An 18512-nucleotide genomic window follows, 5' to 3' on the forward strand; every position below is an offset into this window, starting at 1 on the left:
AATTTTATAACAATTAATTTTAATCTATCTATTTTTTAAAATATATTTTTTTTATTGAACCTATGAATTTTATTTAAAACTTATATATGTAAAAGAAATATATTATTAAATCAAAATTTATTATGTAAATTTATATGTATTAAATATATATTAAAAATTTTAATGTTATATTTAATCACGTTAAATATTTTTTAAGATAATTAAACTTACGGATTCACAATTCATATGGACTATACTTAAAGAAAATGTTAGAATTATTAAAAAGTATGTTGAATGTTGAAGAAAAATGATTGGTGAAAAAATAATTTCATGTTTCTCTGCCTTCAAGTTTGCTTGTCTACTAGGCCCAAACCATAATAATGAGGAGAAAATAAATTACTACAAGAGTAATTTTATCTTATCATTCTCACCATTCATTTTTTATTTATTTAATAGTTAAGATTAATTATTTATTATAATTTTTGAAGAAAATAAATTATGAAGATGAGAAAGAGTTACTCTTTGGAGATGAAATTATTATTAACATAATCCTGGTCAAAATCATTCATTTTTTATATATTCAATTTTAATAATTTTATTTTATATATATATATAGTCTACATACTTTTATAAAAAAATTAAAACATTAAATAGATTTAATTAATTATACAATATACTTTTAAAATATAAATAAATGTTAAATATAAGATTATGTAACTATAAATATCATATTTATCTAAAACTAGATATACTTCAATGAAATAATGTTCAAAAATCCAGCATTCTGATAATTTTATATGTATAACGAATTGATAAACAAAATGATAAAAATTATTCTTAGAATAACTTGACAACCAATTCACCATCTTTATAATAATATAATAATTTAACTTTTATTGTTCTCTTTGATTTTCATTCGCCCTTTATTTGGCACAACGATGGCATTCCTAATCAAGAATTAGAATGAGAATCCATCACATGAAGAATAGTCAATTGATGAAGAACATGATTTGATCGGGTACATTTATGATTTATAAAAAAAAAAAAATGCAAGTCAGCCGAGGTCCCCAGTTAATTTGATGGACTATTTTTGCAGCAAAACAATGCATTCTGTATTTGATGCTTCAATATATAGTCGGCCATACAATACATATCTAGCTGCCTAGTGTTTTACAAAAAACCAAAAAGCCACCTTTCAATTCAGATGTCAATAACTCCTTTTAAAGACCGCACAAGAAACCTACTTTTATACACTGAACTATGCCGTGATATTTCAGCCTTTCTTTCTACAGTACGCTGCATTTAATACATATTTCAAACGCTGCCAAGAGAACTTCTGCTCAACTTTTCAACGTCATCACATGCATATGGCTTAACACATCTTTGTTGGGATGTGCCATGTGCGTGTGGTCCAAGTATCTCATTCATCACCAGGTTAACAACCTTAAATGTAAGTCGTAGATTGAGGGCAGCAAATTTTTCCACCTTTTTCTTCTTTTGGCTCTTCAAATTCGCCTGTACATGGCAGAGACAAATTTCTCCTTATAAGTTATAACCGCAAATATTACCCAGCCTGCTGCAGCAGGACAAAATCATCTGCCGACCGACCCCACAACCTTTTGGACAACACTGATGAATATGTCCTAAAAACGATGTAAGTTACTAACATGGAAGAATAATTAGCAGATTCCTGGATGCCATTTAAGCATTCCCACCATCAGAGCTGCTGCCTGCTGGATATGGAAGGCCACCATTGCCAAAATCTCCATCCAAGCTCATTTGTTGAACTTCTTGAGGAGAAAGTATTTTAATGCAGCGGACACAGTTAACAAACTCCCTGAAATATCCATAACAAGCAATTAAGATATCAAATTATAATAATAACAATAATAGGGTTTATGGAATTGATCTAATTTCAACATTGGATACAACTACATACTCCAAGTTCAGGAATCACGCCTTGTACATGAAGCACATTATCCAATTATTTTGGTGCTTGATATTTTACATCATACAAATGTTCCAAACAATTTGTTTTTAATTCTAATTTTCATGATCTTGATGTTCATAAAATACAAGAAATAGGGAAGTGGGAAAATTTAACGGTAAGTATGCTAGTAAGACATGATTTATTATAGTATTAGTTGATCCATGCAATCAACCCCATAGGAAAAGGTTTCTGTTGTGGTTGCTTGTAGGCTAGTAATGAGAAAAAATGACTTTTGAATTTAGAAAAAGTGAGGATTAATCATGTGCGCAAAAGCAAATCTAACCAGAAAAGAAATAATAGGACTTACTCCCAAGGGTCATCTCCCACAAGTAAAACATCATTCTCGTGATCTACATATACAAGTTTCCAACCAATCCTTTGTAGATCCTCCAGCTGTCCCTCAATACCAAACCTAAGAGCCAGATCCTGTTTAAGGTCCTCGTAACCTGAATATCGTGTTATGTCTATGGACCTTCCCACAGCTCCACGTTTATATACCTATAGGAACAAAAGACTAACTTAGAACAACGTAACGGCTATAAACAAGCATACTAATCAAGAAACATACATCCACCATTGAGACATGTTTACTATTAAAACTACAACAATAATAATATTAAAACCTTGGTGTATGTTCTAATCCGTTGAACCTGTTGTTGTTGTGGTGGAGGTGGTGGTGGCAGATCCCATGGACCCCTATTCAAGAAGCTACTACCATCTATTGTAGAATCAATTGAATTGAAGCTCATATCAGGGACTTCAAATGTCTGTGAAACCATTGAAGATGAAATTTCTGGCGGAACACCTTTGTTATTTTCTAAGTCTCTAAGCAAGCCTCCGGAGGCAAATTTATTAGACAACTCCTTCCCCAGCCCCACTGTGCCTTTGGTTAAAAGAGAATCTAGATTCGATGGCATTCCCATTTGGCCATTAACGTTATTGCCAATCAGAACATTGTTCCTAGCATCAGCCTGAACTTCAACATTTTGACTATTGTCTCTACAATAAACCAACTGTGGATTGTAAGAAAATGGGTTGGTATTCTGATGCATATGAGTATCACTCCGAAAATGGTAAAGTGATGTTGTAGAAGATGATGAATCCAAATAGTCTGTCTGAACAACACCATTCAAGTATGTCTGAGGGGCAACATTCCCTTGATTCTGATTTTTTGAAATATTTAAAGAAGCCTTTACTTCATACTTCGGCTGGACAATGTTTGCATTAGATGACATGGTTTCTAGGGTACTTGCACCCGAGATCGTGACAGCAGACTGAGCCATGTCATCCCCTATTGTTGTGCTCCTATGGATCTGGGAACTTACCACCGGAGGAAGTACACTGGCACGGTTATTTGTGGAAGGTGAAGTGGAACAAGATGGAACATCATCAGTAATTACCGATTGCCCCACGCCAGTCAGTATACTTCCACCAGAAGCAGAAAGTGGATTGGTTGTAACTGTAGGGGGAAGTCCAACATGGCCAGACATTTCAGACAGCAAGGCAGGTTGCTGAGATAGATGAGAGTAATGAAAATTTTTCTGGCTACTTGGCATTGTTATCTGATGGGTGATAGAATTAGCCTCAGGGAGTGAGTTTTGAAGCGTAGGAAGATTTTCCAGTACTTGACCAGGAATTGGGGAACTAGAGTTGTTTGCAACGTCTAAAAGCTGCCTCTGCTGGTCTTGGATTTGAATTAGAGCAGGCTGCTGCAATGCAGACTGCTGTGCCAAGAGTGTCTGTTGTTGCTGTTGAAGCTTCTGTAACAACTGAAACCGAACCTGATTGTCAGACATTTGTAATTGTTGATTAAAATGATCGGGCATAGGGGATTGAAACACAATTTGCCGTTCATTCAAACCCAATGTAGTTTGTTGATGCTTCTGAGCTCGGTTCTGAGACAAGCTTCTAAGCAGTTGTTGCTTTTGAATGGACGATTGTTGCTGTTGATGAATATTGTTAGTTTGGACAACTCTCTGGGGATTCAGAAGTTGGGTGTGAGCTTGATCGTGTGGTAAAGTTTGATTTGTCAAGTTCCTTGGTTGTTGAGTGATATCACCCAACTGCTGCAGCGGCTGTGTGACTGCTCCCAATGCACTGGATGGGCATGGTGGCTTCTGAATGTGATCGAGTTGCTGGGAAGTCTGAAGTATATTCTGAGCATCGACAGATACATTGTTTGATTGAGAGATTTGTGAGGTAGAAAACCCCAGCGGATTTGCAATATCTGCACCAGGAAGATTTTGCAGAACCAATCCAGACATGGAAGGCCCACAATTTGGCTGCAATGAGCTAGCAAGAGCAGGATTTTGCTGTATGTTCATCCATTGAACTAAGCTCAAGCCAGGGAGAGCTTGGGGACCCTTTACGCACATATCATCACCAAGCCAGGGAACTGTACTCTTGAAAAGGTTGTTGAAATCAGGCTCATCATCTGCAAAAGGTTTGAAAAATAACTTACAAAATACATCATCCTAAATAAATTTCCCATGTTCATACTGAATTCAAGTTTGTCTTCATTGAGAAATTTGATACATTCTTGCTAATGATTTAATCACCATAGGGGCACTGGTTAAAGAACATCAATATATTCTACTAAATGCTTCAATCTACTTAAAAAGCAAGTACTGCATGTTTTTGTGTTATCAACAAGTGTTCTCATTTTCGTTAAATATTTTCTACTTTTGTTTCCTTAACCAAAGCCCTAATTTCTCATCAATTGCCTTAAGGACATTGATTAAAGAACATTTAATATACTTTATTAAATGCTTCAAATAACTTTAAAATGCAAGTACTGAAAGATTTGTGTTATCAATATAATAAATTTGTTATTTTCATTAAATATTTTCTACTTTTATTTCCTTAACTCTCATTAGCGTGCTCCAGTTTTATAAACAAGAAATTTTGGTGGAAACAAGTAAGAAGGTCAAGAATGAAAGGATCTAACAAAGGTTTCTAGTGAAAAATCCAACATACTTAGTTTTTGCTCCTAAAAGTTATGCACCAAAAATTTATTCACCTGGCATTCCCAGTAGTCTAGGTATCTTGGATCTGAAGAAAGGAGGCGGGCAGATGAAATATGGAGTAGTCACAGGTTCAATTTCCCAGACTGAGACCCTACTTTGCCTTTCCTCAGCAGTTGATTCATCCCAACCAACCTGAACATATATGTGTCACTTACATATGACTGCTTATGATGCTAAAAACTGGAGGGGGGAGGGGGATTTTAAAAAAAGTACCAGCAATCAAAGGTTCATCTACTTATGGATGGTATATTTTACCTCTTTGAATTGCTAAAAGATAAAGATGTGACAAATTGTACCTGCAAATTACGCCATAGTGAATTTTTCCATCTCACAGAATCCAGATCACTGACACCTATGATTGTACCCATATATCTGCAATATAATTGAATGTAATATTGTTTTATAAAAATTATTTCCAAGATAACATCCATTCCCAGACAATCATCTCAGTGATACTATATGAAATGTCAATTCTTAAGTAAACTGAATGAAGAAATCAAGTGTCGTTTAAGACAGAAACTTGCAAGATAAACTATTTCCATTTCCTACTATAACATTCAACCACCCAGTTCTCATCATCAAGGCATTATTTTCAACTTAGCATCTAAAGTTCACAAATATGCTGCATGGTCTCAAAATGACACACCTTCTTGTTCCTGAGTCTTCAGTTTCAAACATCATTCGGAAGCGCATACCAGGTGATATATGGTGGCTATACACTGCCTTGGAGTACTTGGCTAAAGGAATAACAAATTCTGAGGGACTAGCCCTGCATGCAAAGGAATGATTAAGTTAAAAAAATTGGAAATGGGGATACTGGTTCATGCCATTGCAGTCTGATTTGACATACAGGAAAGAAAACTGATAGTCAAAGAAATGACGCATTAGTACTTTTATAATGGAGTAAATCAAAGATATTGACCTAGGATTATAGAACACGGTGAAGGGACTATTGTTTGCAACAGCTTGAGCAGCTGCAGCAAGAACTCCAATGTGCATACTATCACTTGATAGTACCGAAGATGATAAATTGGAGGGTTGCCTATTAGCTCGTCTTATACCCAAAAGAAGCTGCTGCTTTTCATCTCTGCCCAGAAACATTCAAATCAGGAAATCTAGCAAAACTATAAGTTGTTAGCTTAAAAAAGCTGAGCCTAAATGGTAAAGTTTGATTGAATTGCATTAACATATGGTAGAGAAGTTTGTAAACCACAAACTCCAACACCAAAAGTATAAAAAGGTAAGCATTATAACCCTTCTTACCTTACAAACAAAACAGAGTCACCAGCTAAAAGCCTTTTTCCACCGATAAATAGACTCCATCCAGTCGTAAGCAAGTGTCGTTTTGGTTGTCCTAGTAGGCAAAACATTTTCAGGAGTAGGCTTGAAAAATGTTACGGCCAGGATGAGTATGTGATAGTACAGCAGTTTCCATTTACAAATGGATGTATGTAAACATACCACGATATATATGGCGGAATCTCCAAACATTATCATGCAAATCCCGGGCTACAAGTTCTTGGGCAGGAGGTTGCACAGAGTAATCCTGTATACGGAAAAAAATAGAGAATCAAATCAAACTCCAAAGTCACGCTTGAGGAACAGAAATAGGAAAGTAGCCTACAAGAGGAGGGAAAATCTTCTCTGCAGCACGGCGGGGTACAGAGAAACCTCCATGGGTACTCGTATCACTTGCCGTCAGTTGTTTACAGAAAAACTCAGGTTGTGGCTTACTCGACCTGAGAAAGATATCCGATCTTAACAACGCATCCGTGTCAAACTGCACACATAACATTAACAAATAAGAATTTTTCTAATATCTATCTTCGTAAACAGGACCATGTTTTCTTTTTTTGGTGAACCAAGGAAATCCCGCAACTAGAAGGCAAGGACTAATTCGTCCAGGTAAAAGGGGTAAACTCTATCAATACCACGTTATAATTCAATGTCCGGCATGTAATACAGTTTTAAATAGTTTACTTACAGAAGGAACCGGCTGAAGTGTCATCTGAGCATATACTTCATCCGTGTCTGGATCTGCCTGGGAATACAAACACGAAAAATGCACAAAATTAGAAAAGGAAAGTAAGAAACACTTCTGAAGCAGAGATTTCAGCATACATGCAGCGTGACATTGTGAAGAAGACAGGGTATCTTGGAGGGGAGATTGGTATAGTTCGGGACTTGAGCATCCACGTCTTTCTTCAAAGACGCTGCTACCTGAAGCAAGTCAAAACGAACGGATTTAGAAAAACGGTGACAAGTTGCAAATAGGTGAAGAATAACTAAACGCTGGAACGACAACTGACCTGTTCGCTGTGGCCTTGAGGGAAGTAAACGACGTGAGTTCCAGGCGAAGGCAGGTTGAGAAGCGGCCCCGCACAAGCTTGCCATAGCTCAGCGTTTATGGTTTTCTTCTCTCCTCCTAAACTAAGCCATAATTCACTTTAAGAAGAAGAAAACAAAGTTGTAAACGGAGAGAGAGAGAGAGAGAGAGAGAGAGAGAGAGAGAGAGGTAACCTTCGCCGGCGTTGGGTGCGACGGCGGCGGCACCGTCTGGTGGTTGCGCCTTCATTGCTTCGGTGGGCGTGGAGGTTGTTTTAGGTTAGCGGCGATGCATCTCTCTTGTAGTGATATAGCGAAAAGTGAAAAGCAAAGGAAATGAAGGTAGGGAAAGGGAATCGGAATGGAATGGATAGTGAAGTCAAATCAAGGAATGGCGAAGCGAAGATAGTCTCGGAGTCAAAGGTGCCAGACAGACACTCTCTTATTTGTTAGAGGAAGACGGTTGACCACTGTGTCTTTGTTATTTTTTCTGGTTCGAGGAGTATCCTTGTCGTTAATTATTAATATTCCCCACAATTCATCGTCAATATCTCCCAACTAACCCTCCTTTTCAATTTCAACCATGGGGATGAGGTCCAATTTATGGTAACGTGGAGTTTACGAAAAAGGATCCTCTTCGTCAATTTTAATAAATCAAATCCAAAATAAATTTATCAAAATCTTTCATTTATTTAATACTACTTCTGTACCGTTTTCTATAGATAAATACTCCTTTTTTTTATGTCCAAATATTCTCGGCTGGCTCAGAGTTAAAGACTTGTTATTTCTAAAGAAATTTATTTATGATATCTTTCAATGCATGTTCTTCGTATGTACGGAATTGGAAATTAAACCTTTGCTTATTTTATTTTTATGGATTTTTTTCTACCTAAACCTTTCCCCTCTACCATTTCCTTCTCTTAAATTTTACCTAAAACACAAAAATTAATTTGATCATGTATTATCAACATCTTTTTTCTATCAATCATATTGTAATTGAAAGGAAAAAAAAAAATCTAGTCCCGACATGCATATCTAAATTTTGTTTCGAATTGCTTGGAATGTTAGTACTATGCCCTTTTCGTTTGGCAGCCAAGGAAATTCACCCAGCACTTTTCTCTTTCTTCAAACACTTGGATTTTGATTTCCTAGGAGCAAGCACATTGGACTCTTGTGTATTCAAGAAGAACCATAACACACATGTGATTGTCAATTGTCAAATGCATGTTAGTATTTTACCGTGCATCAGTAGCACGAGAACCTTGACCCCCATGGCTCGAATCCACAACCACAACCCATCAGAACTCAAGGTGCTTAAATTATACTAGTATGATCTCGACAACTTGAACAAAGTGGTCCACCATGATTTTGTCTGGGTATAATAACAGGTTATCAAAGTTAATTTTATCATTTTGTAGTCCTTCAATTTCCAATTAAACTTTTAAAAGTGTATCTAACTTGCTTTAAGAAATTTTGGGGTCAGAAATCCAAGATTTGTTGGTGCAAGAAATTGTTACCAATTAAATGCGCGCGAGATGATCACCATCAAACACATATCATGCAGTGTGTATTTATTACCTTCACCTGATTATCATTATTGTTAAATATAACTTTATTTAATTTTTCCATTAGTGTAGTGCAAGTGTGTATTAATCAAACAAATTAGTTAGGGTTTGTCGTTATAGGTCTTCTACGAGATTGAAGATCTTCATAAACAAAATTAAAGTGAATTAGAGTTTGGTGTGATAATACGTAAGGGTAAGTTGAGTGGACATAATGGTGCATGTTTTCATGATTTCATCAGCGTGTTTTTTGGACTTGCAAAACCCCAGCCGTTGACAAAGGCTTACTATAATATCATATTCTTTGCATTTTCCTATCCCTTCTTCCTTTTATACTTGATTGCGGTTGAAATATCTTAATTATAATGAAGAAGTCTTAGGTGCCATGTATAGTCCTCATAGCCATGATGGGGGTTAAGATGAAATAATGGACGATAAAAGCAAGAACGAACGATGGAAAATCAATCCGTGAAATGGTATATATAATATTCAACTTTCATAACAGATTTAACAAAATCAAACAATAATTAACCATGGAACAATATACAAATTAGCTTTTTTTTTTTGGCACTAAATTAGCATCGCCTGCGCTGAACAGAATTGTGAGTTACAAATCACAACCGTGTTATATATTTTGTACGAAAGAATATATAATATGAAAAATAACGACCAGCTCATCAATCGTTGATTATTTATGCACGGCAAGGACAAAGTAGAAAATTTATTTAATTTCGATAAAACTTCTTCAACTGGATTTGTGCAATTTCTGGAACTAATTTTTCGTAGGATTTATCTTTCCTGTATTTGTTATGTCCTACGCCAATAAATTATGTAAATATGTATTATGTATGCTAGTAAAGCTTGCGTATTCAAATGGTCCACCCTATAGGATATGCTACCCATTATTCATCTCCCTTTGTATAGTTGAACAAGCAATGCATTCATCTGAATCACAAGTAGAAGTGGAAACAGATAGATTATTTTCTTCTAAAAAAAGATAGATTATTTTAGGTTTTATAAGATCTAAATTTAATTTATTTCTCAAATATATTGCTTAAATCCTCTTATTTGTTCAAAATATTCTAATTTTTAATTTTTAAAAGACTAAAAATATGTTTTTGATCTAGTGAAATTGACATATAATTGATGTAAAAAAAAATAGCAGATGTAGGTGCATATATGTAAACCTTACTCTGCCAAAAAAATTATAATTTATAATTTTATGAGATAAAAAAAATTATAGGATAAAATTCGAACTTTGTCAAATTTATAATAATGAATAATATATTTTAGTCTTTTTCAAAGCATGCTTGACATTTTTTAAAGTATTGATCTATGTTATGTTTAGTCGTAGGGGTTTTTTTTTCTTTAAAATCATTTTAAAGTTAAAATTCAAAATATAAGAGCTTTGAAAATAAAGAATAAGTTGTTTGGTAATTTTATTTTTAGATTTTAAAGTTCCTTTCTAGCTAAAAAAACTATTTGATAAAAAAATTAATTTTTTTTATCTTTATTTAAAACATTTGTCTCTCTCAATGAAGGAATATATTTATACAATTAAAATTAAAGTATTATGTAAAAATAATTAAATCAACATAAATTTATTTTAATGATAACACAAATACATAATTGTATAAAAAATATAATAAATTTAAAAGTTTAATTTTAAAATATGAATCATATAAATCTCTATGGTTGACTTTGCTAAGGTTTCTCCTAAATTGCTTGCTTTTTGTTTTGTTTCATTATATATATATTTGCTTTTGTAGGAAAAAAAGGGTGTTCAAAAAACACACATTGTGAAAATAAAAGAATCTATTTTATATTTAAATTATATTATAAACAGATGACATATTAAAAAAATATACACGTTGATGAGCTCTTTAAGCATAAAAACTCTTCAATAGTGTAAGACTGCACGTGTATTCATACACCGAGATGGACCTCTATTCGTCAACAACTTTGACAAGTGAAAAGATTAGAATAAAGAAGTGATATTGAAATTGTTTCAACGTGCACCACAAGGCTCTATTTATAACACGCTAAGGATACCTAATTTATGATCAAATCAAAATTATTATTGATAATATCCTTTTTAAGTTACCTTCTATTGCTAACCATTTAACAATTAAAATTGAAATAATAATTGACTAAGTCAAACTTGTATCTAACCGTCTTTTCAACCTAAATTTCAAATACAAAATCATGCATATTTGTTTCTCTTTTTTCACCAAAATTTTCATATTATTTATATTTTTAGTACTAGCAAAAATATAATAATATTCCACCTTTTGAAATCAATTAATCATTTGATCATCTTAAATTCTCTAATTTAATTAATCATCAAATATTAAAATAATTTATTTAACAGAAATTAGAACACTCGTTTGTATGTGACCCTGTAGGTTCAATACTAAGTCGATAATATATTAATCAAATTAATATACTAATCAAGGTAAGCGTCTAGCAACACTCTTTAACGTCTGGATAGCATGAAATAACATTTTACTTTCAAAAACCATTAGAAAAGTAGTGTAATAATTTGTTTCATCTTTATAGCTCTGGATTAACTCTAGAGTATAGTATTACTATCAAACTCTTTTGAGTTAACTCATAATGACTTAAAAAAATCATTTTTTCCTTCATTTAATTTTCCTGACCAGTATATAATTTTATTCATAGAGCTCAAACTCATTAGCAAAACCAAGAGTTGATGAATTCCTTCTTAATTAATCATTAATTCTACAAGTATTTAATCATATTCAATATTCATTCAACAAGTGTTTTGAAGCATTAGGTGTCTGGAATCAAAATACGACAAATAACATGTTAATTACTAGGACAATCTCAGGTCAAAGAAAGTTATTATATCTCTTCTTAAGAATTATCTATTGACAGTTTATGGTCAATTTTAACCATTAAAAAATTTCATTTGAGTCAGTTCAATTATCTCATCAACATGTGACTCATCTATATATGCAAATTAATAAATAAGATTTATTAAATTTATCCAATAAATACTATCACTTGTATATTAATCTATCCGAATTATTGATATCATATTTACAATAATCCTATAATCAAGAATGGTTTAGATTAAAATTAGAACAAACTTGTTTCTCATTATCATAATCTCTATTATAATAGCAAGTCTTTAACTTTAATCAAGGACATTATCAAATAGACCATTTAATCAAATATTGAAATATAACAATAAAAATAAAATAATATTTTATTATTAAAATTAGAATTAATTACAAGATGACTTGGATACATGATTCCCTTTAATTTTAATATTTTTACATGATCGATATTATTTAATCAATATTTAATTATATATTACTACCAGCTTATTAAAACAGGTTGATCTTCAGAGATTCAGAATCATTAGGAAGCGTGTCCAAGAGATAGTTACGTGACAATAATTAATCTTGATCAAATAAACAAAATAAACCAATAAATTTAAATAAAACAATCGTGATTACTCTAATATAATTGTAAGCTCGATATTAAATATCAATTCCTTTTGAGTATCATGCTAAAAAAATCTCTTACAAATCAAATAAAAATTCTAACATTATCTTAACTTTATTAAGACCAACAAAATCATATATGAAATCTATTAAATAGAAAGTGTAACTCGTGTAATTTTGTTAAGGAAAATGATATTTGGTACGAAAACTAATTCGTCAAATACGCACGAAGCTGTGTATTCTGTTAGAAGATATTTTATATATTTTTTAGATTTTTAATTAATATTTACTATAAAAAACAATAATGGTCATGCTTTTGTGTGTTTTGTCTAGTTGCACTTTGTGCAAAATAACATTTGCTCTTTTGTTAGTCTTTATAAACATAAATATGTTTATAAATTCTAAAAAAACTCGATATGTTATCGAGTTTATCACCAAGTCAATAAAATTAGATAAAAATATAAGTTATTTTTTGTTGCTTTTTATTTATTTAGTGTTTAACATACATTCATTTAGTATTTTCTGAATCAAAAAATTCTCACATTTAATAACATTAAACTCTTATTCTCTAATATCATCATTGTGGATGGAAATATTTTACTACTACTATAACATATGCAAGTCATTATCTAGTAGTAATGTATTACTAGACTTGATTATTTAATTTAAGTATCATAAAATTTATGATTTATGATTTTATTTTATTATATTGTTAAAATATTTAATTGGTATCTTATTTATAGATATTTTATTATTATTTTTATATGAAGTAGACTCTTATGAATTAAGAGTTAAGTTGATGAGTTGAGTCTATAAAATTCTCATAAGTATATGTAAATTCTTGAGTTTGATAATGTTGCTTATAAATTTTAATCAATAATAAATAATATAATTTTACAAGTGTGTTGAAAACATATTACTAACATTAGTGATACAATGCCTCCATTATATATGGTAAACTATAATTCTTTAAATAGCGAGACAATATTTATTAAATAATAGCGGTTAAAAAACAAGAACTTGCGGGACAAAAACTATATAAGAATAAAAGCAAACACTTTCCATTTTTTTTACAAGCAATACTTATCATTTTTGGATTATCCAAACTAGCACTCTTAATTATTTCTATGAAGAATATGATGTCAACCTACTTTTTCAGTTTTCAGGAAAGACAATGAGAATCTTATGCAGTTATGCTGACCAAATGAAACATGTATAGCGAAAATAGTAAGTTTTAAGCACTGATAATAGTATGTTGATAGTGGATACTCGTTGGTCTAATCAATAGAAAAGTTGAAAAAGGAGGGCATAATTGGAATGAAACATTAAACGTGTCAAACATGTAATATTAAATAGTTGATTTAAGTGATATCACATTCGATTTTTTTAAAATAAAATATTAAGTTTAAGTTTTATAGATAAAAAAATATAATTAAAAAAATAAAAATTTCATTAATTTGATCAGTCAAATTTTTCAAAAAAAAATTATTTATTAAAAAAATAAAAGAATACTCATTACTAGCGATATGATAAAAAAAAAATTGTCAAACAGGCCTGCACTAAGTGCTACTATCAAGTTAGGGCGATAAAAACTAGTCAAACGCGTGTTTCATGCGAGGCGTGAATGTGGATGAGTTTGGCAGACCGAAGGTGTTATTGTGTTAATAAGACACTTTTTAATATTCTAACATACTTATTATTATTAAAAAGTAATAGAAAATTACGAATAAAATTCAATAAACAAAAATAGAATTTTATTATTTTTAATAAATTTATCAAAAAATGTGTTCCTAATTTTTCTGGGAACCAATCCAATTATAAAGCGGTGGGTTGTGTTTGATAATTGATATTGATATCCTATAGTATAGGAGGAGGCTACATCCCACAACCATGGACAGGCTAGGCCAGCTCCTTCAAGTAGAACTCTTGACTCTTCCAAGGTTCCAATAATAACAATAATTGGGGCAGAAAGAAAGTGACCCCAATTTGATCCTCATTACTTACGTGAAATAAGTAACACCCTTTTGAATATTAGTTATAATTTATTGAAAAATATAATTTTTTAAAAGTTTCACTCTTTTTTTTTAATATTTTTTATTTTTATAAATTCTAATTAATAATAACGAGTGTATTCAAAATAATATATAAGAAAAAATGTGTAATGTTCATTCATTGCATGTGCATGCACACGCCATCAACAACTACACCCCTTATTACTACTACTTGCATTGTATTGGAACAGCCTTTCAAGTCCACGGCCCACAAATTCCTTAAAAATTATAATGTGCTTGTACCACTTTTTACAACAATATACTTTTTGTCACTTTTATAAAAACTTATTTCTACTGCATAACTTATTTCACAATTTTTTATTCTTCTTTTTTTTTATATCATACAAAAAATATAAATATATTATAAATTTGATTAAAATGTATTAATAGTATAAATATTTTTATATACTTACATCCGTAAATAAGTTGTCAAGTATAATAAGATGGTCGACTTTTGTAATAAGAAATTAATTTTTATATATTTTCAGTATAAAAAAAATTTATTCTATTAATCAACTAATATTTTTTAAATATAAACTTTAAATTATTTATTATTAACAAATTTATTATATACAATAATTTGTAATTTGATAACAATGTAAAATAACTTCACACAATAATATTGATTTTTTTATTCAAAACATTATATTTAATATTTTATCAATACATACTTATTATTATTATTATTTCAATAAAAAAATCAACAAAAAAGGTTCATCAAATATAATAAACTATTAAGGGTATTATAGCTATGAAATATAAGGAGAATGCATCAAAATAATGCTCTCATTTAATACTCAAGATTTTAACTCTCTTTTTCATTGTCATATATTTATATTCATTATTAATAATTAAATACCTTCAATTAATTAAAAATAAAATACCTTTATTTGAAAGCATTAAAAAATGTTAATCAATTTATATCTTTCAAATAAAATATGTTATTATTCTTTAATTAATATTTAGATGCCCAAATGAAATATTATTTGGTTTCTTACAGAAAATATTTAATATGAATTTAAAATATAAATTATGTATTCAAAATAATTTTAATATAAAATATAAATTTTAATTATAATATAACTGATATATTCAAAAATGTTTATTGATTGTAGGTGATAATTATATAAAAACAACTAATTATTCTACGTAACTGACGATAAAAAAAAAATACTAGTTATATTAATCATGATACTTTTTTTATAGTTTTGGTATAAAAAAAATTAATTGTAATTGAGAGTCTTCCACGCGTTAATTTATTAAAAATATTCATGTAACCAATTATTATTCAATGCTAGAATTTTGAAACAATAAATATTTAAATTTTTACCATTTTAAATGTCTATTTATATTAAATGTTGAGTACAAAAATCATATTAAATTTATTGTAGTCAAACTTTATCAAAATAGTGAGACATATTTCCAATCAAAATTACACACAAAAATTTATTTAAATGTTATTTCAAACTTAACATTGCATATAAATACTCACATTATCTTTTATTTCATCGACACTTATTTTTCTTTCTCATCATCTTTTCCTTTGTTTCATATTCAAAACTTTGTCATGAAGTTCAAATTCTCTAATGGCCAAAATGGAAGGACAATATTGTCACTATCCCTTTCTATTACCACTTATGTTTCTAGATACCCATTATAAGATAATGCTCCATTCACGTTTCTTTCAATATATGTACCCATTTGTTTTGTAGTTTTAAAAAAATAAAATAAATTATTACATGAGTTCATTTTTTCATTGTTTGCTTTCTAGGGTGTGAGTTTGTGTCAAGTGAATTTTCCAACAATGTTTCAACATCTTGAGTTTTTCAAATAGAAATACGAGATCGGGAGTGAGATAACAATCAATGAGAAGGCATTGCCACAAAGACGATAACTTTAAAAGAGAAAGTGAGGAGGGAAATTACATCGAAAAAAATATTTGAAATCCCGATGCAAAGATCGGAGAAGATACCATTTAATAACAATTTTAACATGTTTGGTGGGTCTCATAATTTATTCTCCTATTTCCTGGTTGATAATAGGCATGCTTCTACGCATATTTACAAGGATAAAGTGATCCAATTGGTTAGTGTAGATACTTGTGTTTAATTTACTCTTCATTTGCATCTCTATCTTTATATTAAATTTCTATATTTTTTTCGTGTTCCTTCTTTCATGTTTTTTGATTGTGAAATTTTCACTTTTAGCTTTTGATTAAAAAACGTTACCTTGTTTGAGAATATCCTTTGAATATTTTGCCATATTGAAGCTCTTAATTGGTCAGTGAGCATAAGTGATTTTGTTTGTTCAATTGTAGGCTAGACCAAATGTTGTTCATTGTGGTGGAAAGCGTAAAGTAGCAATATTTGCAAGTGATCACAGTGAAAATTTGCATAAGAAAGCCAAGCAAGAATGGAGTTGGGAGTTGTGTCACATTACTACAACAAGTAAAAAATGCTTGATTGATCATATTCAGGGAAAAAAGCATATAGCTGAGACATCCATGGGAACTAAATGAATGGATAAAAGCAACAACACATCATTATCATCAAAGAAAAATAAACATTCAGTGAAATGTACTAAAATCATTATTACCATGTACCTAAGGTTAGATTCAACACCATAAGGCTAGACATTTCATCCTTAGAAATTATTATGCAGAGCCTTTGAGAATGGAAAAAATCACCTGATTAATATGAAGAAACTTAGCCAAAACAATGGTGGTGGTGTGAATCCTAAACGACAATACAACACATGTTGTATTTCATTATTATGTAGAATCATGAATATTTATTTGTTTTATTTATTTATGTAATATTTGCATATGCTTTGAGAGTTACGACTATAGAGTGTTATCTAAGAAATTTAACTGACCTGGTACCAACAAGCTTGATGTATTTCATCTTAATTTCATATCATAAATATATACTTATCTCCATTTAATTTAGTCCTTATTAATTCCTTTTTTTCCAACCCCAAAAAAATAAAATAAATGAGACTCTAACAGTGTGTTTTTAAATAAAAGTGGAGAATATATTTAGTCATTTGAATGTACATCCCTAAATTTCAAGACGCAAAATAAAGAAAAAAATTGATTACTTTAAAAATAAAAGTACATATAAATTCTTCCAATTGACATCTAAACATGACTTGGGTTGGGGGGACAAGACTCTAATATAACTCATGCTTCTCTCTTTCGACACACGACTTCCCTCTTTAATAGAGAAGGACAAAATGCAGACAAACGATGATTCGGATTTGATTTCTGTGCTGTTTCTTCTCGTCTCTTTGTTATCCCTTTAAAACTATGTATCTTTCATGATTTTTAAAATTAAATGTCACCATTAAATATTAACACAACAGTTGTTATATAGTATTATTTTGATGGGACAACACAGAGACAACATGAAAAGAGACAGTAAAATCCCGATAATTCTCAATCTTCTCTCTCCCTTTTCCAGCACCATTCACGGCGGTTTCACTTCTCTTGCAACAAGGTCACCACTATGTGTGCGTCTCCAATGATGTATCTCTTCTCTCTGTATTTTTTGTTTTGTGTGTTTGATTTCTCTGTGGCTTAACTGTTATTTTTTTTTTTGAAATTTGATTTATTCCTTGTTTTTTAAATGATATAAATTTATTGATGCTGTGTTATGTTTTTTCAATTCTGACTTCTCAATTCTGTTTTCTTTTCTTATTTTTTATGTTGTGTTATGTTGTTATTATTGTGTAGTTTCGTTACTTGAAAAAAATGTCTACACTTTTTGGTACATTTGTATATAATTTTATTTATCAACGTATTGAAGACATATCAAATCCTTAATTTCAAAAAATTTGTTATATCGTTGTATCTGCGTCGTGTTGTACCCCATATCTAGACTTCATAGATAAAATCAAAGTTATTAAACCTAAACACCTTTTTTTTCAGGAGATTTTTTTTTTCCATGTCACTAAGCATATTTGTAAATACAAAGCTCTTAAAAATATAAGAAAGCTTTGGTTCGTTAAAAAGTTAACAGAAAAAAGTAATAAATCTGTAAGAAGAATGTAAAACCAACTTAACTGGATTTAAAGACAAAGAGTTTCAATAGGGAAAATCTTACAAT

At 30.6% G+C, this 18512-nt stretch overlaps 1 protein-coding gene across 5 annotated transcripts; it reads right to left on the minus strand.

The window, feature by feature from the left end:
* Window positions 1–955: 955 nt before the first annotated feature.
* LOC114413499 (auxin response factor 19-like) lies at window positions 956–7845 on the minus strand. 5 transcript variants are annotated; one of them, XM_028377950.1, is made up of 15 exons: window positions 7516–7844; window positions 7305–7420; window positions 7117–7215; window positions 6980–7036; window positions 6620–6775; window positions 6457–6541; window positions 6259–6349; window positions 5918–6082; window positions 5642–5764; window positions 5292–5367; window positions 4989–5127; window positions 2593–4403; window positions 2277–2467; window positions 1647–1816; window positions 956–1494 (listed from the first exon to the last, which is right to left on the minus strand). In XM_028377950.1, exons 1-14 carry the CDS (start codon window positions 7568–7570, stop codon window positions 1681–1683), a joined length of 3300 nt encoding a protein of 1099 aa, XP_028233751.1. In that variant the 5' UTR covers window positions 7571–7844; the 3' UTR covers window positions 956–1494; window positions 1647–1680. The 5 variants fall into 5 exon arrangements, with proteins under 5 accessions (XP_028233751.1, XP_028233752.1, XP_028233750.1 ...); XM_028377951.1 differs by having other exon boundaries at window positions 956–1816; window positions 2620–4403; window positions 7516–7845; XM_028377949.1 differs by having other exon boundaries at window positions 956–1816.
* Window positions 7846–18512: the final 10667 nt, after the last annotated feature.

The sequence above is a fragment of the Glycine soja genome, chromosome 5 (assembly GCF_004193775.1).
Source record: "Glycine soja cultivar W05 chromosome 5, ASM419377v2, whole genome shotgun sequence".
Classification (NCBI taxonomy): domain Eukaryota; kingdom Viridiplantae; phylum Streptophyta; class Magnoliopsida; order Fabales; family Fabaceae; genus Glycine; species Glycine soja.